The sequence below is a fragment of the Ursus maritimus genome, unplaced genomic scaffold, assembly GCF_017311325.1.
Source record: "Ursus maritimus isolate PB19 unplaced genomic scaffold, ASM1731132v1 scaffold_2, whole genome shotgun sequence".
NCBI classification, from domain to species: Eukaryota; Metazoa; Chordata; class Mammalia; order Carnivora; family Ursidae; genus Ursus; species Ursus maritimus.
Window position 1 is genome coordinate 75759115 of NW_024424452.1, and position 24470 is coordinate 75783584.

The window sequence follows — 24470 nt, forward strand, 5'->3', positions numbered from 1 at the left end:
TGCAACTAAATGAGATCAGCAAGGAAATGGGTAGAGAGAACAGAAGAGATTCAAGGACTGAGCCGAGGACGCTCTCATGTTAACATGAGGAAGATGAGAAGAAACAAGCAAAAGGAACGGAGGCAGTAACCAGTGAGCTTGGAGCAGGGGAAGCATGGTGTCCTGGAAAGTCAAGGAAGAAAATGTCTCAGGAAGGAGGGAGGGATCTATGGTTTCCAACGCCACTGGGGTGGGTTTGATGGAGCATGAAGGGAAGGAATTGGAGATGGCAGATATAGACAACTCTTCTCCAAGAGATTTTTGCTTATTTGTTTTGTGGTGGGACACAGTGGATTCAAGATGGGAGAAATAACATATCTGTACACAGTTGGGAAAGAGCCAATGGAGAGGGGAAAGTTGATGTTCAGGAGGGGAGGACTGCTGAGCAAAGACCTTGAGTGGGTGAGGAAGGATGGGGTCTGGGGCCTGAATACGAGGGTGACTTCGGAAAAAAGTTCAGAGGGCCAGCAGCTCACTGTAGGTGCGGGAAAGGAGGCAAAGCATATGGGGAGAGGTGCTTTGCGGGTTCTTACCACTGCTTCAGTGTCCCACGCTGAGTGAGGATCAGGAAGAAGTGTTTGAGGTTTGAGATGAGAGGTTTCTAGGCCTGGGACGAGCTCCCACTGGAAGTTTGCAGTCACGACTTTAAAGTGAGACCAGTAGCCAGGCTGTGTTCTCTCTAGACACACAGCTGCAGGGGGTGTGGGGGCCTCGTGTCGGCAACCAGCCGAGCAAGTGCGAAGACTTAGGAGTGGGCCAGGGAGCTGAGCAGGGCCAGGGACCGCGATCTCACGTTAGTGCTGCTTATCCTAGAATCTACAAACATCACACGGGGTTTGTAAGGGTCGTGGCGATCATGGCTGAGTCACAGTCACCGTAGAGGGCTGGAGCCATGTGCTTCTGTTGTCACAGGGATGGTGAAGGAATGGAGTCCCCAGACTCTCCAGTGAGGCCCAGTACGGTCACCCATCCCGTTCCTCCGAGAGGATTCCTGTCCCTCTTCTGCCACATGGCCCCAACACAGCAGATCCTGTCACTGAGATCACCTCCCTCTGTGTGCCATGAATTTCACCAAGAGAGCTTAGTGGAAGGTTCGCTGCCCCTATTTCGAATCATGTTGGTAGTGGTATATTTGCCTGTTGTTTCTAGACAACACATGTTCTCATTTTATCTACCCACCCGTGTGTTTTGTGAGTGGACCAACATGGTTGTTAAGTTTATAAACTTTGATGCCGGGCAGACGACATTTCGAATCCTGGCTTTCCAAGCAGCAGTTCCTTCCAATGGGGTTCTGCTGTGGTCAGTGTGAAGAAAGACCCTCTTCCTGCCAGACTGCTTCTTACCCACCTGGACTGGAAACTTTGGGTTTGGGTGTTAGGATTCAGAAAGGTGTCTTAGGTAAGTATGGACCACCCTAAAGGATACCTAGTGTGGGAGGCAGAGACTGCGGTAAATCGCTCTGGGTGCATCGGCACGACATCAACCCTCCCGCGCGTTCCTATCTAAAGCTGAAACGTTTCCCAAAGCCGCCGTGTCCAAACAGCAGCAAACAAACACAAAACGGACCGTTTTAAGGCATCAATAGAGTGGCTGTGTCCCTTCTGGAGTGCACGTGCAATCGTTGCTTCTGACATTCAAACACCCTGCAGGAATTTGTTCACACTGAAAACCCTGCGCAGCTTAGAGACCTGGGGAATCATACGGCTGAAGGAAACAGATGGGGACACAATGCTGCCGCAGACTCTGACTCAGGGTAAGTCACTGTTGGGCTCCCCCTCGGATCTCAACACTCTGCCAGGCTCCGGGGTGGGAGGGAAGGGAACAGGAGCTCGTGCTTTCCAAAAGTGTATTTGTGAGGAAGAGGCTTCCGTTCCTGCATTATATGAGGGGCAATCTGTGTACACGCATAGATTCATATTCATCCTGGGGCTAAATAGATTTATTCATTTATATATATCCTGGGGCAGATACTTACGTATTTTAAAATGGTGGGGGAGGTAAAAATGAGGGACTCTTGCCAATATTTTCTCACGCATCACTACTGCCCCAGGAGAAAATGTTACTCCCCTTTTACAGGTAAGAAAACCGAGGCTCACAGGTGTTAAATCACTTATGCAAGCTCACTCAGCTCAAAAGCAAGAGTCTTGAAATCTGTGCCTTCCGTTCCGAAGCCGAAGCCCCAGCCACCTCAGCAGACGTGCCGTGAATCACCCCAGGACGGTCCTGGGAGCAGGGGTGCACATGAATTCGCTCTTGGAACGGTGGCCTTTAGGTCACACATCAGGATGTCACACCTCCCAGCGTCTCAGGCGGGGCTTCCTCGTCGCCCGTGTGGCCGAGTGCCCTTGCCCCGCTCTGCACGCAAGACCCATCTTCATCGGGGGATTCCTCATCAAGGTCACGTCTGCAGGGAAGATCTGCGTCAGCTGCTATCTTCAAGGGGCAAATCAACCCCATTAACGCCAGTTCCCGAGAGAGCCTGACTACACGGGGATAAAAGAAGCTGCAGGAGCTGACGGTGGTGGCTTTTTGGTCTTTTCCTTCTCTGCGGAGGGGGTGTAGCTGACATGCGGGTCCAGAGTCTATAACGGGCGTTTCTTCCCGAGACCATGAGCTGAAGTGTGGAAGGGGTCCCCAACGGAGCTGAGCGGGGATCAAGAGGTAAATCAGTCGGGCGTCTTCCTAAGAACCAACTTTTCCAGCCAGAAGATCACGCTGGGGAGCTCGGGCCCTCGCGTTCATGCCCCAGGGTCACCTCGAGAGTGTGACGGGGGTCCAGGGGTGGAGTCGCCTCGCCTGCTCCTTGGGGATGGCTCGTCGCGGGGGCAGAACTGGAGGGTAGCTCGGCTCAGCAGTGGAGTCTTGGCAGCCAGGCAGGCCTAGGTTCCCATTCCAGCTCTGTGCCCCCGGGCTCGTCCTCCACGACTCAGTTTCTCCGTTCATTCAGGGGGATCCTAGAACCCTCTTTTGCATAATTCCTGTCGTTCTCCAATAAGATAACGTCGAAGGCCCTCTCCGGGGAGCCAGCACTAAATGGGCGGCAGCTGTGACCTTTGTGGTCAGTGTCAAGTCCCCAGTGTCTCCGCCACGTGCACATCTGAATGCATAGCCTTGTCAGCCCCAGCTTGGCCCACGGCCCTTTCCTGTTCTTTTTTTTTTTAAATTTATTTGTTTTTGTTATTATTATGTTCAGTTAGCCAGCATATAGCTTCCTGTTCTTTAGAGGGTAAGCGCTCCGCGAAGAAAGCCCCGCACGTGTCAGTGATGTCAAACAGCTCTGGGAGCAGGGAGGGCTCCATGGGAGTAGCACCTGTTAGAGGGGAAGCAGCACGGGACGGGGCCCAGCTGTGCAACCTGGGGAGAGAGCCGTCACCTCTCTGGGCCTCCATTTCCCCAGCTTTTATCTAGGGGTCATCGTAACTGCCCTCGATTTTGAAGAACTATCTGCCTTGCGACAGGCGGGGCTGGGGGAGAGTGGGGGTGGGGTGGGGTTGTAGGGAGGTCCCCCTGGGAATGTGGCAGCCCACGTGCCCTGCAGGCCATGCTGTGCTGGACCCACGTCTGCCCCCTGGAGTCTGTTTACTGGTGCTTGTATTTTAGATTCATAGGTGCCCGTGAACCCAAATTCCTTGAGTCCTCTGAGTGCAAGGCCATGGCTCAGAAGAGCCCCACGGTCAAAGGCAATAACCTGCCCTACGGAGACCTGGCCTCGGAGGTGACCAGGCGCAGAGTCACCATGGCCACCAGGTACTTGAGAGCTCTCTGGTGCACTGGGTCGTGGGGGTGGGCGGGACAGTAAGTGCCGATCCCCACCAGACGCCCAAAACCGCAGAAAACACTGGTCTGCGTAAACGTGCTCAAACATGTTCATCCGTTGCTTCAAGGCAGATTTTAGGGATGAGAAACTGCTTTGTCACCCACGATGGGAAACAGATTTACGTGGTCTTTCAACAGGCGATGATAAGGGTGCTGGGATGGACTTCGGATCAGTGGCTCTTCACTTGGGGGGGTGGGGATCTCTTGGGTCATTGGATGGAAGTGGTGGTGACCCTCCCGGTATAAAAGTGCATGACTTTGGGGACAGCCTGGACTCCCTGCAGCTTGTCCTCGTTCCCAACTAGGCCTCCTGCAGGCAGGAGCTTTCCCTCTCCTTCACCACTGCAGGCCTGGAGCCCAGTCCAGGGCCGGCCGGCCTTTGGAAGCGATGCTGACAGCGCGTCCGGTCGGTCTGGTCCCGAGGAGAGGCTTTGCAGCAGGAGCACCTGTGGGCCAGGTCAGAGCTCTGAACCCCCACTGCCTGACGCCTTCCCTGATGGTGGGGTTAGCGGATAAAATACAGGGGCCCTGGTGCAATTTGAATTTTAAATAAACAACAAAAAGGTTTTATGGCCTAAGGACATCCGTGCAATGTTAGAGTAAAAAATCAGTTGTTGTTTATCCGAAATTCAAATTTCACTGGGCACCCTGTCTTTTGATTTGCTAACTCCGATGAGCCCATGATGGCCTCTGAGGAGTGCCCTGTCCTCTCTCTGGTCTGAGATCCTGAGACCTAGTCGGGGCCCAAGACCTCTGCTACAAAAAGGTGCAGAAAGAAACGATTAGGACTCCGATTTCTATGAAAACCGAGCTCAGCTAGAACTGGCGACCAGCTAGCTGCAGCTCCTTTGTTGTGTGTCCGTCAGGTGTCCAGTCCGAGGCTTTCCTGTGGGGGGATGGGAGCTACAAGCTGGAGGAAGTTGGGGGGGGGGGCATGGCTTCTTCCCTCACTTGTGGCAAATGCCAATATGTTGCAATTTACTTGTGTTGGTTAGTGGGTTTACAAGTTATGTTATCTGGTCTCAATGAATGGAACCCTCCAAAGAGACAAGCAGCCGAACGAAATTTCTGCCAAGAAACCTGGCTTGAAATCTTTTTAATAACGCAAATGTAAGTAAACAACAAAAATTGGCAGAGCGGACAATTTTGGTTTTCTTTGTAGGTACAGTATGAATGGAAGAGTAATGGCTTTATTAACACTGATATGTAGTTGGCCAAAAAATAAAAATTATTGATTTGAAATACGGACCTCCATCCGGTATCACTCACAATATTTCTTGACCTTTGAGTTTGCGGGGATGTGCGACATTTGCGAATTGATTTAAAAAAAAAAAACCTTAGGTACAATTTCTTACTATAGATATGGGGTGTTGCAAACCTTCACTGACAGGGGTACATGGCAAATTTGACAGCCCTGGTTGATCTCGTGAGAGTGGGCTGTGTCTCCGGGGGGCTGTGGTCGCTGCCCCAGCACCTGCTGAAAAAGGAAGAGCTTCCACACTCTGAAGCCTCCCCTAACCTCCCTCCCCGTCACCTCCTATCCCTCCAGCAAAGTTAGGGCTCAGCTCTGACTGGGACGTGCAGTGGTGAACTTGTGCTCAGGAGATCGGGGTTCTGCCTTTTACTAGCCTCGAGCGTGACCCGGGTCAATCACCTTCTCTCTCAGCCTGCTGGGCTGAGAAGCTTATCATGAGGTGTGGCTGAGAGTCTGCAGGTCAGAAGTTGGTAGCTCCAGGTTCCCGACTCTTCAAGCACTTGACAGGCTGGTCCTCTCCTTCTGAAGACAGGGTTAGCCCAGCCCTGAGGAGGATGGGAACACCCTGGTAGACCCCAGAGAACGGTAGGATAGCCTGCAGGCTTGAAGGAGTGCAGGGGTGATGTTAGGCAGAAAGGACAGGCAAAGTAAATGTGAGGCCAAATCGGCCAGCGGCGCCTGGGCGGCTCAGTCGGCTGAGCAACCGACTCTTGGTTTCAGCTCAGGTCATGATCTCAGGGTCATGAGACTGATCCCCGTGTTGGGCTTGGGATTCTCCCTCTCCTTGCCCTCTGCCTCTCCAACCCCCAAATAAATAAATAAATAAATAAATATATATATATATATTTTTTTTAAAGGCTGAACTGGCCAGAGAATGGCTGGAATGCCAACAGAACCTGGAGAGCGAGCCTGGGCTCAGCTGAAATTACAGAGCGCAGGCTGGTGGGTCTGGACCCACGGGGCCAGTGGAGGAGAGGAGACGGCAGAGCTCTGGGAAGAGCTGACTGGACAGGTGAAGCGTGAACAGAGCCCATCTCCCTTTCGCCAGCTGACAGTTCCATAAGCCTGGGTAGATGAGTCAGGAAGGATGTCCTTCAACATGCTGAGTGGTTCACTTTAGGTCCTGGGATCTGGGGCTTTCTTTTTCTTTTTTTTAAGAATCCTATGTGTATTTAAAAAACACTCACTGTGCCTTTCCTCCCAGAGAAGAGAGATTTACCAAGAAAAGTGATGAAGCCAGAGAGATTCCCTCCGCCCTGGATTTGGAGAAAGTCCCTGCAGAGCCCCCAGCCCCTCCTCCCTCGCCGGTCGAAGACAACAGCGTCTAATTGCACTTACAGCACTCCGGCGAAGTTGGGGGTGTCTTTGAAGACTGTCTTGGAACATCTTTGTTCTTTCTTTCCTGTTTTGCTTCTCTCACGATCATGGCTGAGCGGTGTTTATCCTCACTAACGCACTTAGAGCAATCTTTGGTTTTTTAAGTCAAGTCTCTGACACACGTCCACATCTGATCTTTAATTTTGTCATTCTATAGATGTGGTCAATTGTATTTGAATTAAAAAAAAAAGATGAGGCTTCAATATTTGTTATTAAATCAGGATGAATGAAAATCCAGGAATCTGTGACTTTAAAGATTTGAGCTCCAGAGAACCATGAGATACTTGGGTTTTCAAAACTCAGCCTGGGACACTACAGCTTTATGGCCTCGAGAGCTAGTTTAACTGAGCGGTATCCTCTCCGCCAGCGCCGGGCTGACTGTGTCCACGTTCGTGGACGGAATCTTCAAGGTGTGCTTCCAGGAGGCTTAAGTGCATTTCTAACTCTGTAGCAGAAGAAGCCCAACCTGAAAAGCGCCAAGTGCAGAGTGGGAGAGAAGTCTGTTGCTCAGATCCCATGTTCGAGACTCTGCACTTCTAAGGACGTCTGGGGCGCTTCTGAGCAGTTTGAAGCCATCAAAATGTGATCACTCGGCTCAGGTCATGATCTCAGGGTCCTGGGATTGAGCCCCACGTCGGGCTCTCTGCTCAGCGGGGAGCCTGCTTCTCCTGCTCTCTCTCTCTGTCAAATTAATAAATAAAACCTTTAAAAAGAAAATTCTTTTAAAAATGTGATCATTCAAATCCACATACAGGAAATATCCTGAGGTGCTGTCTTTTATTTCATCCACTTCATAAGGTCCTTGTGGGTGTCCTCTCTCCAAGCCTGCCCTTAGAAATGTACTCTGGTCCCCCTACACGCATAGTGGACTGTGCCTTTGATCAGCTCAGCTTCCTTGCAGCAGCATGGGGCAGGGGTGGGGGGAGCATGCATGGAGTGACTGTCCTAGCCAGCTCGGCGTTGCACATCCTCACGACCTCCTCTTCGGTCAGATGACGAAACAAAACTACACTGTTCAGTAGGGTAGCCACCAGCCACATGTGGCTACTTAAATTTAAATTCATTAAAATTAGATACAATTCAGTTCCACAGTTCGCTAGCCACATTTCAAATACTCAGTAGCTTATGGGGCTAGTGGCCACCATATTGGATGTTGCAGATATGGAACATGACTGACATTACAGAAAGTTCTATTCGTGCTGGAACAGAGAGGTTAAGTGACTTGTCTAAGGTCAAACAGCATGTAAAGAATAGAATCCAGGAGGGCAAAAGCGAGAAAGACTAAGCCTTGTGGTATTTTATTTCCAGTTCTTTCTTTCTTTCTTTCTTTCTTTCTTTCTTTCTTTCTGTCTTTCTTTCTGTCTTTCTGTCTTTCTTTCAAGATTTTATTTTTAAGTAATCTCTACACCCAACGTGGTGCTCGAACTCACAACCATGAGATCAAGAGTTGCATGCTCCTCCAATGGAGCCAACCGGGTGCCCCCGCCCAAGCAACATTTAAATGTAGAAGTCAAGTGTGCAAATAAATATATGAATCTGGAGTTTCGGAGTAAGGTGTGGGCTGGAGGTATAAATTTGGGGGTTATCAACATAGATGCGGGATTCAGAGCTACGATGCTAGGTGAGACCATGAAAGGTAAAAAGGAGACCATTGAGCCCTGAAACACTTTAATCTTAAGAGATTGAGGCTAGGGATGCCTGGGTGGCTCAGTCGGTTAAACGTCTGCCTTTGGCTCAGATTGTGAACTCAGGGTCCTGGGATCGAGTCCCACATTGGGCTTCCTGCTCAGCAGAGAGTCTCCCCCCTCTGCCCTTCCCCTTGCTCATCCTCTCTCTTTCTCTCTCTCTCTTAAATAAATAAATACACTCTTAAAAAAACAGAGGTTGAGGGTATGTGATCGTGAGTTTTGTGTGTCAAATTGACTGGCCCCATGGGTGCCCAGGTGAAATGTTGTTTGTGGGTGTGATGTGAGGGTGTCTCCAGATGAGATTAGTCTTTGAATCCATGGACTCAGTAAAGTAGACTGCCCTCCCCAGTGTGGGGCCTGAATAGAGCAAAAAGCTGGAGGAAGGAGGAATTCGCCCCCTCTGCCTCCCTCTTGCCTGCTGGAGCCAGAACATGTGTCTTCCCTGCCCCTGCGCTGGGGTTTACACTGTCAGCTCCCCCAGTTCTCAAGCCCTCGGACTTGGACTGAATTTCTTCACCAGACTCCTGGGTCTCCGGCTTGCAGAAGGCAGATCGTGGGACTTCTCAGCTTCCACCATTGGCATGAGCCAATTCCTCATACTACATCTCTTTTCATATCTATGTCTCCATCTCTTTCTGGTTCTGTTTCTCTGGAGAACCCTGACTAACGCAGGCTGAACGGAGGAAACAGCTCGAGAAACCAAAAGAGCCATCAGTGATGTAGGGGGAGCCTCGGGTCCTGGAAGCTAAGTGCAGAAAGATCTCCTTCTTCCCTCCTTCGTTCCTCCTTTGTTCACTCTCTTCTTCCATCCCAAAGCCGGAGCTGATAGAGGGAAAGAACAGGAGCTGTGGGCTGGTCTGTGTGAGGATTCTCCTCACCAGTGTGTGAGCTGTGACGGCCTGTCTCCTCACCCAAAGCTGTCTCCTCATCTTCCACTTTTCACTCGAGCACCTGGCGGCTACAGGGGCTCAGAAGGGTGAATGAGCTCATGCATATTCCTACTTCTGGGTTTTCTAGTCTTTAAGAGTCTGCTATCATTGGGGTGCTGTGGTGCTATCCAGTTGGTACTGACTGAATGGTGTCCCCCCACCCCAAAATTCGTATGTCAAAGGTTTAACCACTAGTACCTCAGAAGGTGACCGTCTTTGGAGACAGGACCTTTAAAGAGGTAATTTCAGTAAAATTGGGTCACAGAGGCTGGGCTCTAATCCAATTTGACTGCTGTTCTTAAAAAAGGGAAAATTAGGGCACAAAGGCACATAGAAAAAGAACCCTGTGGAGATTCAGGGAGAAGACAGCCACCTCCAAGCCAGGAAGGGAAGCCTCAGAAGACACAACCCTGCCGACACCTCGCTCTCAGGCTTCCAGCCTCCAGAACTGTGAGAGAATAAATTTCCACTGTTTAGCCACTCCATCTGTGGCCCTTCGTTACGGTGGCCTGAGCAGACGCATACACCTGTGGAGAGACATCTCACCCAGTTCCTGCTCACGCTTGGCATGCGTAGCCTCTGTGAGGACTGACTCAGTGGGGAAGACAAGTTATATTCTGGGTTTTGCTTTCCAAAGTATACTCTTTAGAACTCATGATAGAGAGACTTGTCTTTAAAGTCAGGGTTTTGACTTTTTTTTGTTTTTTTTAAAGATTTTATTTATTTTATTTGAGAGAGAGAGAGAGACAGCCAGCGAGAGAGGGAACACAAGCAGGGGGAGTGGGAGAGGAAGAAGCAGGCTCATAGCGGAGGAGCCTGATGTGGGGCTCGATCCCATAACGCCGGGATCACGCCCTGAGCCGAAGGCAGATGCTTAATGACTGAGCCACCCAGGTGCCCCCAGGGTTTTGACGTTTAAGTGCTGGTTCTCTTAGAAACCAAAACGCTGAGCCCTGGTCCCGTGAACAAGATTTGAGAAGAAAACAGGAAAAGGGCTCGACCATGGCATCCCTGCAGTCTGTATAACGTCTGGGGGAAGCCAGGAAAAGGAGAGAAAGAGAGCTTCGATTCTAGAGAGTTCTTGTCAGGACTTTATGTCGCAGACGGTTTGGTGCATGAGATGGCAGAGGAGACTGGTTCCTGCTTCCAGGTAAATCCTGTGTGGGTGGCAAAGTTCTAAGGGAAGTGGCCCCCACACCAGCAGAGGAGCAGAAGGGACCCCGAGGCCAATCTAGGAGAGAGGGCCTGAGCACCCTGAGTTTCCTCTGGTGCACGCGAGCGCCTGAGGGGACACAGGACAGGCTGGGGAAAGCAGCAGCCTGCTGGAGCTGGCCTCCAGGACGCGGAGGTCACACGCCGAGACGAGTCAGTGGCAAATGCTGGAGGCTGCGCTGGTGACCAACGGCAGGTGCGAGAAGAATCTCTGCCTGATGCCTCTCCCTCCTGGGCCGAGGGCCCTGGCTGCTGTGGAGCACACATGCCGCCCGGAGGAGCACGGGGCAGCGGAGAAACCTGAACAGACTGAAAACACGCTAAGGGGACAGAGTCCACGCTGGATGGCAAGGCAGTGTTCTACCGCCAGGGACGACGGCACCTCAAGTTAGCAAGTAAGTTCATTTACTAAAAACCAGTGGTGTCCGGGCTGCTCACCTGGGGTTGTAGTTTATGGAACTCACGCCCACAACAACCAGTAAGAAGCAACACGGAGCCAGGGGGAAGAGAGGCTGAGCTGGGGAAAGAGACGATGGTTTGGGAAGGACCAAGAACACCAGGAGATGGGGGAGCGGAGGGCTGGATTCTACTGTTGGCCTGGCGTCATCCTGGGCAGCACCTCAAACCCAGGTGCAGGCCTCACACACACACACACACACACACACACACACACACACACACACCGTTAGAGTCCTGCAATCACCGCTCCCAACCCAAAGGAATAATCCGATGGCCGCAATCAGTGCTCTTCTCCTAAGCTAAGTAACCCACGAAGTTCTTGGAGGACCGTATGTAAGATGGCTTTATTGCACAGGGCAGAGGTTATGTGGTGCCCCACTGGACGCTACGAGAAGCATTAGAAGCCCACCTGCAGGTGTTCAGTGCTGGCCACGAGAGCTGTTCCCCCTCCTCTAGCTGTGGCTTGCAACCAGGCAGCATGCGGACGGTGGCCCTCGACGGCACGGGGAGGGGCGAACTGTTTTGCCCGCGCCCTACTCCTGCACACACAGCCTTTTTAGCCAGCGAGGGCCTTTTATAAAAGCCTTGTGCTTTCGTGAAGAGACTACTATGCATTATAACTTGTGCCCCAAGTCACCCCAAAACTTGCACTCTTTCGGTTACACAGCCCTTGAACAGCTGCCGGAAGAAAAGCCCGTGGGCCGTGTAACCGTCTCACCCCCGCCCGCTCGTCCCACACCCGCAGGCCCGGTGACCCCGCTCGTCCTGCTGGGCGAGTAATGAAAGCGGAGAAAGCCGAGAAAAGCTGCAGGGGCTTGGGCGGCGGACTCCGCCCTCCGGAGCCCCAGCCACCGTCGCCGCGGCCTTTCCCGATGCCGGCGGCTCTTCACATCTTGGAGAGCCTGACGTCGTAGGTGACCATGTTGAAGTTGTCCCAGGCGAAGAGCTTCTTCTCCCGCGGGTTGTAGTCCACCATGCTGCTGTACTTGTAGCGGTTCTTGAAGGGGACGCTCAGCGCCTTGCTGCGCCCCGTGGCCGTGTCATAGGCGAAGTTGACCGTGGCATCGGGCGACGAGTAGCTGCTGACGGTGTACAGGCGGCCGCAGATGAGGAAGGCGTTGGCCACTGACTGCTTGCGGATGTTCGTCTCCCAGCTCTGCTCGCGGGCCAGGCTCTCCGGGTTCAGTCTGGACAGGACGATGGCGCCCTTGGCCTCCTGCGTGCTGTAGATGACCCAGAGGCCCGTCTCGTCCACAGCCAGGTCGATGTCCGTGTAGCCGCCCCACGAATACGGGAACTGCCCGTGGTAGCCGGCCCCGGGGAGCTCCTGCTCGGCCTTCACGGTCTCGGTGGCCAGCTCGTAGCGGACCAGCATTCTGGACTCGGCGCCCTGGAAGTAGAGGCTGCCCCGGTAGACCGCGGCGCCCGTGCTTTCCAGCGGCCGCGGCAGCACGTGCACCTTGGAGGGGTAACCCTGCAGGAACTGCGCAGCGCGGTCGTACTCCAACACCTGCCGGATGTCCGTGCCCACCGTGTCGATTCTCCACGTGGTCTCCCGGGTGTGCGGCGGGACGGGCTTCGGGTCTCTCATCCACACGCCGTACTTGCCCGCGATTGTTTCAGCTCTCCGCAGGGTCTGCGGCTCTCCGACCCAAACCAGTTCTCCGCATCCTGGGGAGGTAAAGACAGGCATGACCCGGGACGCTTTTCCGCCGTCTCTGCGCCCCGTGGCCGCGGGGCAGAGCCGGCCAAAGCCAGAGCCCCCGAGACAGAGCGTCTGGGGTTGAGGTCAGGCTCTACCCTCCGCTGGCTGGGTCATGTTCAGGTCCCTCAGCCCCCTCGACCTTGGCTTGGTCACTTGTAGAGGGGGATCATGTTTTGGGTAGGAGGGATGTTGTAAATGTTAAATGGGCTTATACGTATTAGGTACTGGGTAAAGAGCAAATGCCCAGAAAGGATTATGTGATCCATATATCCTATGAATTGAACTTCTCCTATTGGGTATCAGTTGTAAAGAGGAAGGCTGCACAGAGGGCTTCAAACTATATTTCTAATATTCAGTGGAAGCTAGGCAGGAACTCACAGGTGTCCATTATACTACTCTTTATGATTTTCATGTCTGATTTCCTTCATTTAAAAAAATGAAACAGAGGCGCCTGGGTGCCTCTGTCCATTGGGCGTCTGCCTTTGATTCAGATCATGATCTCAGGGTTCTGGGATGGATCCTGGTGTTGGGCTCCTTGCTCAGCAGGGAGTCTGTTTCTCCCTCTCTCTCTGCCCCTTCTCCCCCCCCCCCCACTGGTGCTCTCTCTCTCAAATAAATAAATAAATAAAATCTTGAAAAAAAATAAAAACGAAACAAAAATCAAGCCATTATAAGAAACCCTGTAAAACAAAGTTCTTCAATCCCAAAGCGAAGGACCACATAGATCAGGCATCATTCTAATACAATAAAACCTGCACATAATTTTTAAAATATAATGAAGAAATGGTCGAAAATTTAGATTTAGCTGCAACAAACACAACAGATCTCTTTGATTTTTTCACTTTTCTTGTAGAAGGTGGGAAGTCTTTGCTGCTCATGTCTCAGGGAATCGCCATGCATGCTCTTCTGCTGGAAATAATTGTCAATAACATGGATAGTCACAGTTTCTGAAAACCACAGCCTGCCTTAAAGTCGGGCTTTCAGGGAACACTTTGGAGAGGGGCAATTGTACCTTTCCTCAGCACCCAAAGTTCAGAAAAGGTACTTTTTCTGAGTATGTGCTGACCATGTGCTGAGATGGTGCATTATGTCACCTGACCCTAGGATAAAGAAAGATATGAAGGATCTACTAAAAAATGTAACGAATTTCTATGTGGCAATCAAGTGGGTGAAATAAACCTATCTCTCCTCTTCCCCCAGTGCAGCCCAGCTGAGCCCACCATCCCCAAGTGGGTGGTGAGTGAGATACAGGGCTTTGCCTGCCAGCGTGCTCTGGAAAAGGAGCAGAGAGGGGCTCTTCCTCACCCCCTTCTCTGCCTCACTGCCAGGGCTGACCAGTGGCCCACCCTCCCCACGAAGCCGGCTGACCAATTCTGAACACAGAACGAGTCACAGGTAAAGACGATGTGTGTATAAAAGGGAAAAATTAACTTTATACCAGGGTCTCCTTCCTCATTCGTGGGATGGTCAGATGGACTCTCCTTCAGGATTCGGGAAGCAGGAACCTCAGTTAACTCTGACTTCAGTTCCTGGAAGTTCACGGTCTCCACATTCCATTTAGAAACTGTATTAAAAGAAAGACACAAACTTGTACTATGAGGGAAAACAGCACGATGACTATGTTGAGGATGGTATTTAAATAGGCTTCCAAAGATACGATGGTGTTCGGGATTTAAGACAATAAATATGTAGGAGTGTCTGGCTGCCTCAGTCAGAAGAGCACGTGACTCTTGATCTTGGGGTCATGAGTTCAAGCCCCATGTCAGGTGTAGAGATTACTTAAACAAAAACTAAAAAAAGATTTTTAAAAAGTTGAGAATGGAGATAAAACAAGATTGGATTTGGGGGACAACTGTTGGAACTGGGTGATGGGTACCCTGGGGTTCTTGTTGCTCTCTCTACTTTTGTGAATGTTTGAAAAATTCCCATAACAAAAAGCTCACGAATAATAAATTGCATAGCGATGTGCCTTGCCCAGAATAGGGTATTCGACATAAAATAAAGTAAGCTTGTACACAATTAAAATAATTCCCTAATTTATGAGCAGGTGAGGTGTGATTCAGGGATATTGAGAAGGTCCTCAGCATCTTCAGGGATGCCTGAAATTCAACATTAACAATTCCCTGCATGACATAAGGTTGTTTTCCCTGTCCTAATGCAAATGTTCCTGTGAGAGGTAACGTCTTCAGCTTTACATGCTGGGCTGAAATACTCTGTCTGCGGGTGTGCGGGATTGCTGCAGGAATTCGAGGGAGGGGGTGGGGGTCGCGCATGTTGAGGGAAGGGGTGTGGAGGACACTGGTTAGAGGTTAAGTTACCATGCTTCGTCACACTTCGCTACTTCGGTTTAGGATTGGGCTCATACAAGAGTCCTTGAATACAAGGAAAAAGCAAGAGCCACAAGGAACAGGCTTAGCTGTCTTAAAATGTAGGTTTATGATTCAGGTATGGTGAGGCCGACAGATGGGGAGTTGACTGCTAGTGAGAAGATAGTCTGTTATACTCACTGCTCTCAAGGGGCAGGGACACTCATGCCAAAGGGGCCACATGGGGCAGCATCAGGGTCCCTCAGGAGGGGGGGGGGAAACATAGGCAAGAACCTTTATTGTTTTTCCTGTGGGAAGGAACGGGTGAGACCAGGTAAGCAGGCTTAGGATTGGCTAAGGTGAATAATTTCAGCAGGCCCTGGGGCACAGGCTGTCCCTAGTTGTCTGGTCCCCAGCTCTGAGGTGATCAGGGCAGGTGGACAGCGGCCTTGAGTACGAGGGTCAGAGCCCCCGGAGGCGTGGCGTGGGGGCGTGGCGTGGGGCGGGGCCTGGGCTGTGGGTCGGAGGGTGTGCATATGAAAGGCGTGCCGGCAGGTGAGTCATACAGGTCCCCAGGAATCAGTTAACCCTGTGAGGCCCAGACGTCAAAGCATCAGAATAAAAAGATATGCTTTAAACATTGGCCTTTTCTCTCGCGGGCCATCTCAGTCAGCTCTCTGCCGCTGAGTGACCTGGCTCCCCAGTCAGGATTCCCGTGTCATTGTCCCCGGGGGCAGTCAGTGCCTGGGGCTGGGCTCCTGCACAGCCGAGAAGGTCGGGAAGATGGTCTGTCTTCTATCATGTTGTTCGCTTCACTCTGCTAAATTTAACCTTGCAGGCGCAGAAGCTGACAATGGAACCCTTAACCCTTCTGGCTACACACATTTCATCAATTTTAAGCCACATACATTTTTTCACATTTTCACATGTCTGGACTCAGGTGCCCCTTATGGTTACTGGCATTAAACCTCAATGCACAGTACTAGAGGGGCATTTAGCTTCAATGCACAGTACTAGAGGGAGGTAGAGAACATTTCCTATCCAGCTAAGAGGCTCTCAGGCTGGCATGGGGCTGCCCCCTGCAGTGCTCTCTGCAGGCGTTAACTGGCCTCCCTGGGAGCGATGGCCCTGGAGGGAGTGCATCCTTCTGCCCTGGGATGTCCCTCAGTCCGGAGTGGGCTGCATGAACAGTTAAGACCCTTAAGCCAAAATGTGTAGCATGTGCACCCCAAAGTCCAGGGGCGATCGGGAATACCTCCGGGGACATGGCAGGTCTTCAGTCTCCCCAGGCTTGGGGAGCTGTCCACCCATCTAAATAGCCAGCCCCTCTGAAGCACCTACCAGTGCCAGGTCGTTCTGGGTGCGGAATACATGGTGAATAATTACAGTTGGTCCATGGTCCCCTTGAGGAGTTCATGGTCTGGCAAAGTCCTCTCGCTGAGGAGTAACATGGGTTCATTCCAGGCCAATTTGGGAACAAGGACCCCTTGGACAATCCAAATGGCTCCTGGAGGGTCCTAGGAAATTAATTTGTTCCCTCAATCTCCTATCTGCCTGAAAATCTGTTGAGGTGAGGAAATTCCTTCGCTCTTCGCTCTGAAGATTGCCTCCACCTAAGGGGGTACCCAGGGCAGAGGCTGATTCACTAGGTCAGACGGAGGTTCCTAGACCAACTGAGGACCCTCACCAGCCCCTGCCCCCCTCTCCCAGGGCTGTCAGACCAGAGAATCGGTGCTGCCCTGTGGACAGCATGGCAGAGGGGCGGGGTGCCCGAGGCTCCCTGCTCTTGTGTGCTGCCAGGGAAAGGTAAGAGTGAGGGACCCCCTTGCTCTACAAGGGGCGAGCAGAGCTGTTTATAACCGTCCCTGCTTCCTGGAGCGCAGACTTGCGCCCTCTGTGTCTGCGTCTCCCGTCTTCACGCCTTCTCCTAGGCCTAAAACATAATGACAGAGCCTTGACCCCTGGCTACGAGGAGCAACCCACCCCTGACTTGCCTGCCAGCCTCCCACACTGAGTGGAGGCTCAGATATGCAGCAACATTTCTCAATTTCTCAAAAGCATTGAGCAAACTCCCTGAGGTGAGCTGTTTCTTTTCCTCGGTACCTTTCCTCTGACCATCACAGACTATTCCTCAGAATAATTCAAACTGCTTTAATTGTTTCAGTTAATTCTCAGAATACCGGAGCTAATTTTAGGCAATGTGAGGTGAGAAATACTGCAGTGGCATCTGTACAAAACTTCTAGAGGGTTCCCTTGCCCCACCCCAGTCCCCTGCCCTTCAGCTTGGGACCCACAGTTGCCATACAATGGCCTCCCCGGTACCAGCTCCTTCCTCTCACACCTGAGGCACATTATTTTATTCTGTGAATGTGGCGAGGATGACCATGGAGCTTAGTGACTTACTGAGAAAAGTAAGGGCACACACCTGCAAGTCAATGAGTAGAAAATTAAGAAAAATGCCCACTTCAGCCAAAGAGAGGATAAAGAAAGTGGGGAAAACAGATCCAAACAGGCATTTTCCGGGGTGACTTCCCTGAAGATAGCTAAAATACTGAAATACTGAAAACAGATCCTTTGTGAAAAGAGATGATCAACAGGTGCTTATAGCTGTCTCTGCATTTCAAAGCAGTTTCATAGAAATTATTTATGTGATCCGATACCTTCACAGCTTTTAAAGAAATAGAAAAAGGCCTTAGGACTGCAATCTGCAACTAATTTAATTATTAGTTACTAAGTGCCTCCCATGAGCCAGGTCCTGTGCTCATTACCTCTATTCCACATAACAGTCCTGACGTGGACCATATTATCTTCATTTTACAGAAGAGAAAACAGGCTCAGAGAGGTTAAGTAACTTGCCTGAGATCACACAGCTGGTTAGTGATGGGACTAGGACTTGAGCCCAAGTCTGCCAAGGCCATGGAAGTTGTGAACTTTTCCACCCCGTGGTGGGGGAGGTTTGTCAGTTATAAATTAATTGCCCCTTGGTGCCAAACGCATCCTTCCCTAGATGCTTTCTGTAAAACAAAGATTTCTCCTTCAAAATCGTGAGCACGGTGTCAAGCTTTGTCGGTAGAGGGCGCTGGAGGGACATTGTGGGAGGAAGGTCAGCGGCAAGGAGCCCCCGGGGACTGGGTTGGCAGTGTGAGTTCGAGGACATCTGGCGGAGCCCTGCCCCAGCCGCGGGTCCAAGACGTGCTTCCTCTGTGACCTTGCAGCCTCAGCCTGGCCGTAACCTTTCCACAGCCCTGCCCGCGGAACCCAGAGTCCCTGCACAGGGACCCCGTGCTTTGCCGGCCTCCCCTGCAAGCCCCCCGGCTGGCTCTGCAGGGCTCGGGCAGCCTGTCCCTGCCTCCACTGTCCCCACGCCGCAGGCTGCCTGTCGCCCTCGGGAGGTGGCCATTCCAGCTCCAGCCTGGACAAACTGGCCAGCTTCTCTGCTCTCCGATGGGCTGGACCTCACCTTCGTCAGTAAGGCCTGAACCCTTTCCAAGTTTGTCCTTCGTCTGGGACCTTTCCTCAGCCCTAGGGTGCCGCGCGCAGTATACTTATACCTCATAGTTGCTCTCATCGTACCCAATTCTTAATATTTTTAATATATAACTTATGACTTCTAAGACTTAACTTGCCGTGTGGATTCTGTCTCCTGACGGGGTGCAGACCGCTACCTGAGGCTTCCCACCAGCAGCAAACTTGCTGCTCAGAACTTTGGGGGGCGACCCCCTCCTGGAGCGGAGCTCGGAGGCCACCACATTGGTGCGCATGTGCACACAGCTCCCAGGCTGTGCACCTGGGGAGCCCAGCCTTTCCTCTGGCTGCCAAAGGAGAGGGGGCCCAGGTTCCCGGCTGGGGCAGAGTTCCTTTCCTGGTGCCTCCAAGGCCCTCGCGGCTCTGCATAGGGACCCCTTTTCTTCCTCCCTCTCCCGGTCCCTTCCTCTCTGCCTCTCCCTCCCTCTCCCTGTCCCTGTCCCTGCCTCAGCCCCACGCCTTTCTTCACAGTTGCTGGAACCACAGCTCATGTGCTTTCTTTGGAGTAAACAGCCACAGTGAAACATAATGTCAGGGAATGGCTTTGGAATAAGTGCAGGGCCCTTTCTCAGTTGGCAGATGGGATGGGTGGATGACAAGCCTGCTGGCTGTGTCTTGGTCGTGTCAGCCAGGAGCACCTGGCAATGGTCAGCCTGGTCCCAGAGTAGCGCTGTCTGGCATGAGGACAGAACCCCGGGGCCAGGGGGGGGGGGCAGGCGGGAGAGCATGCACAGCCCAGAGGCTGGGAAGCTGTCCTGCGAACCAGCCTGGCTTGGGCCCCAAGTCATAGCTTCCTAGTCTGGGCCTGCCCTGTACCAGGTGTGTGACTTCGGCCAAGTTACTCAACCTCTCTGAGCCTCAGTATTCTTAGCTCAAAGTATAAATGAAACGTCCTCAATAACAGTGTGTCAAAATTAAAATCTCTCTGGAATGTTTAAAAATCACCCCTATTTCACTCTGAATGTGGGGAGAAAACAAAAAGAGGTTATGAAAATATTGACTGTATTGTATCCAATAGCTAAACATTTTCAGAGCTTTTATTTGTTTCTATTAAAATTCAGTTCTTCTGTGGTTGAAAAGTTCATGTCTCTTACAAAATTCTGGAAATTTTCTGTCTGCTCTGCCCTATCTCCCTCACTCCTGCCTTGCAGACACATTGTAGAGAGCTTACCCTAGAAACTCCCCAGGAAAGTGAAGATTAGTGGGCGGACTAACGTCCTGGGTGCTGCTCTAACCGGTACTGTCTCTAGGGTCAAGGTGCATTACAAAACTGTTATCTCGATGTTTTAATCATTAAACGACATTTTAAAACAGTAGCGCAGCTCAAAGGAAAAGAAGCCCTGAGAGTTACTATCTGCTTACGGCATGCCCACCCTGCGTAGACGCTGTGCTGGGTGCTTCTCCCTGTTATTTCTCATCTGCACGGTAACCTCCACCAGCGATTATTGCATTGAACACCTCTGGTGCTCTTCCTTCTAATCCTGCCCACCTTTCCCCAGTCGTTGCTGTGGCCACGCGCCGGGACCCAGCCTCAGTGGCAGTGCACCGCTTCTCTGACTCTCTGTAAGAGCCAGCCTGGCGCCCACACCTGCACATTGTGGACGTGGGGTATACCCTCTGGGGCGATGACCCGTGGCCAGCAGAGCAGCGGAAGCATGAAGGAATGCTCCCTTCCTCTACGGCAGTCTACACAGCTGCCCAGAAGGGCGTGGAGGCCTCAAGCCTCCACCTCCCACTGTGGGGACCCCTGGAGAATGCCCCCCACTCCTTATTGGCTCCCCTTCCTTCCCTGACTCACTCTCCCCTGTCCCAGCTTCGGCTCCCTGGGATCGTGGCCCATATAAGCCACCGCACACAGGCCCCCATCCCAGGCTCTGTTCTCTGGGAGGACCGATCTGAAGTAGGGGTCAGATAAAGGGAAGAGGGGGCTTCTCTGGTGACACTAGTAGTCAGCTCTGATTTATCATCTGGTAATCTGCATTTTTCTACTTTGGGCTTAATAGGCTTCCAGACATTTTGCTACAAAACGATTACTACAAAATTATGTATATATGCACACACACACACACGCACACACACGTGATTTCTGTGATTCTAAGGAGACCTTTTTCTAGGTAACAATTGCACAATAAAGACAGTGGTGGTGACAGTGTGAATGACAGGCCGAGTGAGAAAAGGTCCACCTTTGTGGCCTCCCTCTGCTGGGCTCACGCAGCCTCAGTCTTGCTGCCCCTACATGAAGCACACCCACACTTAAATTCCAGCCACCCAGAAAGCCCTTTACCCTCAGATCTAGGACCCTGAAGCCCATCTTTTGTTCCAAACGTTTCTAAATGTAACTTTCCTGGGGCCCCCAGCTGGCTCAGTTGGTGGAACATGTGACTCTTGATCTCAGGGTTGTGAGTTCAAGCCCCACGTTGGGTGTAGAGATTACTTAAAATAAAATCTTTAGGGGCGCCTGGGTGGCTCAGTTGGTTAAGCAACTGCCTTTGGCTCAGGTCATGATCCCAAAGTCTCAGGATCGAATCCTGCATCGGGCTCCCTGCTCAGTGGGGAGTCTGCTTCTCCCTCCGACCCTCTCTCTGCCCATGCTCAATCTCTCTCTCTCAAATAAATAAGTAAAATCTTTTTAAAAAATAAAATCTTTAAAAATAATAATAATCAAATAAATGTAAGCTTCCTGTCTTTTATCTTTAGGTTCTACAAACCAGAGGTCAGTTCAAGGTCCCGAAGGGCCACGGGACTTCAGCTGGGAGGGACCGAATTAGAACTCTGTTCTGGCTGTGCCACTGGCTGGCCAGGTGGCCATGGACCAGCTCTGGGCCTCAGTTTCCACATCTGCACAGAACAAGCCAATGGATCAGACGCCCTGCAGGCTGCTTTTGCAGAACGTAGAAGGTTCTTGTACTAATGTAATTTCCTGCTCATGAAAAAAACACCCATTGCTAAAAAGACCTTCCAAGCTTGGAGTTCACTCTAATAGGCTGTTGTCCTTATTTCAAAAGTAGGGCAGCTGGAAAGAAGAAAAAGAAATGTAAAATTAGAGAACACATCTAATAAATTCCCTCGGTCTTGTTAAATGACCACAGGACAATAAAAAAACCAAAACTTTGCCTCTGTTTTCACACACACCCACCCACCCACACACACACGCTCGCACACACACACACGGGTTTTTGTTGAGAATATGACTCCATCGCTGAACAGTCTGAAATAAGTAATGCTTCATCATGTTTCTATTAATGCTGATTCTTTTATCTGTGCTCGAAGACTCCGGTCCAACAAATCTTCATGCCGCCACCAATCACTGTGCCACCCAGGGCCCTGGGTGTCTTCAGACCTTATTTTTCTTTGTTGTAAAATTTAGAATCGAGTGTCTTCCAACTATAGAAATACAGGATTTTTAAAAAAATCATTTACACCTGAGAGTTATCTTGTTTGAACCCAAAAAAATCATTCACAGGAGGAATTTTCATTACCGCCTAACGGATAAGAAACCAAGGTGCAGAGGCTAAGTGACTTGCCCAGGGTCATACCCAGGCATCGACTCTTGGATTTTTTATTCTCGTTTACATGCAGACTTTGCCTCTCAGGTAGAAAGCTTTTTTTTTTTTTTTTTTTTTTTTTTTTTTTTAAGTAGGCTCCACACCCTGCAGAGAGCCCAAGGTGGGGCTTGAACTCATGATCCTGAGATCAAGACCTGAGCTGAGGTCAAGAGCCTGATGCTTAACCATTCAAGCTACTCAGGTGCCCCTAGACAGCCTTTCTAAAAAAATAATAGTTTTATTTTGAAGATTTCCAAACAATTTGAAAAGTTGAAAGGATCATGCAATTAGCCCCCGACCCCCAGGTGCTCATCACTGAGATTCACCAATTGTTAATATTTTGCCACATTTGTTTTCCTTTGTTTCTGTCACTGTTGATACATTCACAGTCTTTGATGAAACATTTGAAAGTCAACTGCAGCCATTCGGACACCTTACCTCCCTAGTACGTGAGCATGAGTCTCCGTAGAAGAAGGATATGCATCATAACCACCATACCATCTCTCACCCAAGAAACCGAGCAGTCATCAACAACAGGACCTCGGAAGCGGCCTATATTCAAATTTCCTCAGCGATTCCCAACCTGTCCCTGTGGCTCTTCTCCCCTGGATGTAGGACCCAATCCAAAGCCGGGCACTGCATTGGGCCACGACATCTCCATAACCCCTATAATCTAGAACAAGCCACACCCCCTTGTCTTTCTTGCTTGAGGCTGAGATCTCTGAAGAGTCTGGACTGACAGTCCCACAGTTGGATTTGCTCACTTGTTTCCTCCTGATCGGAAAACAAATTATGAAACAGGGAATATTTGGGAGCACGATCGCACAAAAAGTGACACAAGTACTATCCTCCTGAATAATGGGGCGGGAGGGCCCCCTTTCGCAGCGCGCATGCCCGGACTAACCTTCAAGCAGGAAGCAGGAGGAACAGAAGAGCGTCGCAGTGAGAAAGAACCACCTCAAGGAGTGGCCTGGGGTCTTGAAAGCAGAGGTTCTCGGATTGGGCAAAGGGTAGGGAAATTTCCCAAACAATAGACTGAGGAACCCGACAAAGGGTTGCCACCTCTTTATTTTGCCAAGAAAGGACATTAAAAAAAAAAAAACCCTACCATCCATCATGATTTCATAGATCTATTGGCATCTCATAAATAGAGGTTATATTAACAACAAAAGGTAGAAATCACAATCTCCAAGCAAAGAGTCACGAAAGGGCATTTTCTAAGGAGGATAGTTGGCAACTTTCTACTGATCTACACATACGTCTCACCTGGTCCTTATATTTCTCACTTTGCTATGACTGGGAGGGCCGTCATGGGAGGCACAAGAACTCGGAGCCACTAACCCAAACAGAACTCTCAGGAGCGAAATGACTAGTAAGATGTTAGAGTGATTGCGTTGCCCTCCTTCAGTCGTCTGCCTCGTGCCAGAGGTACCGGCTCGGGGAGAAAGGAGAAGGCCGGAAAGGCAAGCCTGGGCCACCTGTAACAGGTGACTATGAACCATGTCACCTTCTGGACTCGGGTGCCCTTCGCCCCATGTTCTTACCTTCCCTGGAGCCTGGTGGCACGTCCTGAGAGGAGCTGTGGGCCTGGGGACACTGTCCCCTTCTCAGCCTCGCTACCTCCTGGCTGCTGCTTTCCAGCCTCTGGGCCAGATCCTCATTCTCTTCCCCCAGTCGCCTCTTCTCTTCTTCCAGAGCTGACTTGTCACGGAGGAGATTGCTGTAGGCCACCTCCAGCTCTCTGCTTTGGGTTTCCAGCTGTTCTCGCTCCCTTCTCAGGGTGCCCAGCTCCCTCTGCAGCCCCTCCTGGGTCTCGGAGGGCCCGGCAGCCCGGCCCGAGGTCAGCTGGTGGAGGAGGCCCTCCAGGGAGCTGAGCCGGGCTTTGGTGGACTCCAGGTCAGCACGCTGGGCGCTGCTGTCTCTCTGCAGGTCCTGGATGGCTGACATGGCCTGGCCCTGCTCGGGGCAGCTGGACTCATTGGGGCTGGCCACACTGAAGGTATACTGGCATCGGCCACTCCGGTCATTGGCCTTCCGGAGCTGGGCCGTCCTGGCCTCTGAACCCCATACGAGGCAGGCCAGGAGCAGCAGCTGGACAGCTGGCATCTTGGGCCTGCAGCTGCAGTGATGTGCACGGAAGCCCTCAGTGCAGGGGCTGGGCAAGCCTTCCCCGGGAAAGCTCTCCTACTCTGGGAGGCGTCTGGATGGGTGGCCCCGCTGGTTCATGCCTGGGCTGCACAGAGCTTATATATACTGGAGAGCCACCCCTGTGGGGGGGGGGAGCAAGAGGTGGCCACGTGAGGCTGGGTGGGGCCATGCACAGGGGAATTGTTTTCACACGGCCAGAAAGCGTCTTAGAATATGACATTCCAGAAGTCTGTTTTGAATTTCTTTTAAAAAAGAATGCCTCACTTTATGCACCCCGTACCCCTTCAATATTCCCTGTGTCCCCACCCGAGTGCGTATACACACATTCACACAGGCCCGCTTCACCCAGACCACGTGCCCGTCTCTTTCAACAAGGATTCATTTCTAGTTTGTATTTTCATTTACTCTGCAAACTTTATTGAGACCTGCTTCCGTATCGTGGACTGTGCTAGAAACTGGGGATGCG

The 24470-nt window shown here is 51.4% G+C and overlaps 2 protein-coding genes across 2 annotated transcripts; one reads left to right on the plus strand and one right to left on the minus strand.

Annotated features, from left to right (window-relative positions):
• Window positions 1–3691: 3691 nt before the first annotated feature.
• Window positions 3692–7022, plus strand: MYOCOS (myocilin opposite strand). The gene is made up of 2 exons (XM_040634594.1): window positions 3692–3786; window positions 6315–7022. Exons 1-2 carry the CDS (start codon window positions 3692–3694, stop codon window positions 6436–6438), a joined length of 219 nt encoding a protein of 72 aa, XP_040490528.1. The 3' UTR covers window positions 6439–7022.
• A 4078-nt stretch (window positions 7023–11100) lies between these two features.
• On the minus strand, window positions 11101–24063 carry MYOC (myocilin). The gene is made up of 3 exons (XM_008696237.2): window positions 23401–24063; window positions 13919–14044; window positions 11101–12446 (listed from the first exon to the last, which is right to left on the minus strand). Exons 1-3 carry the CDS (start codon window positions 23960–23962, stop codon window positions 11662–11664), a joined length of 1473 nt encoding a protein of 490 aa, XP_008694459.1. The 5' UTR covers window positions 23963–24063; the 3' UTR covers window positions 11101–11661.
• Window positions 24064–24470: the final 407 nt, after the last annotated feature.

Coding starts and splice junctions, on each gene's coding strand:
- MYOCOS (XM_040634594.1), top strand. CDS start 3,692: ATGGCTCAGAAGAGCCCCACGGTCAAAGGCAATAACCTGCCCTACGGA. Junction 3,787..6,314: donor AGAGTCACCATGGCCACCAG/GTACTTGAGAGC, acceptor CTTTCCTCCCAG/AGAAGAGAGATTTACCAAGA.
- MYOC (XM_008696237.2), bottom strand. CDS start 23,962: ATGCCAGCTGTCCAGCTGCTGCTCCTGGCCTGCCTCGTATGGGGTTCA. Junction 14,045..23,400: donor GCCACCAGGCTCCAGGGAAG/GTAAGAACATGG, acceptor CTTTTAATACAG/TTTCTAAATGGAATGTGGAG. Junction 12,447..13,918: donor GAATGAGGAAGGAGACCCTG/GTATAAAGTTAA, acceptor TTACCTCCCCAG/GATGCGGAGAACTGGTTTGG.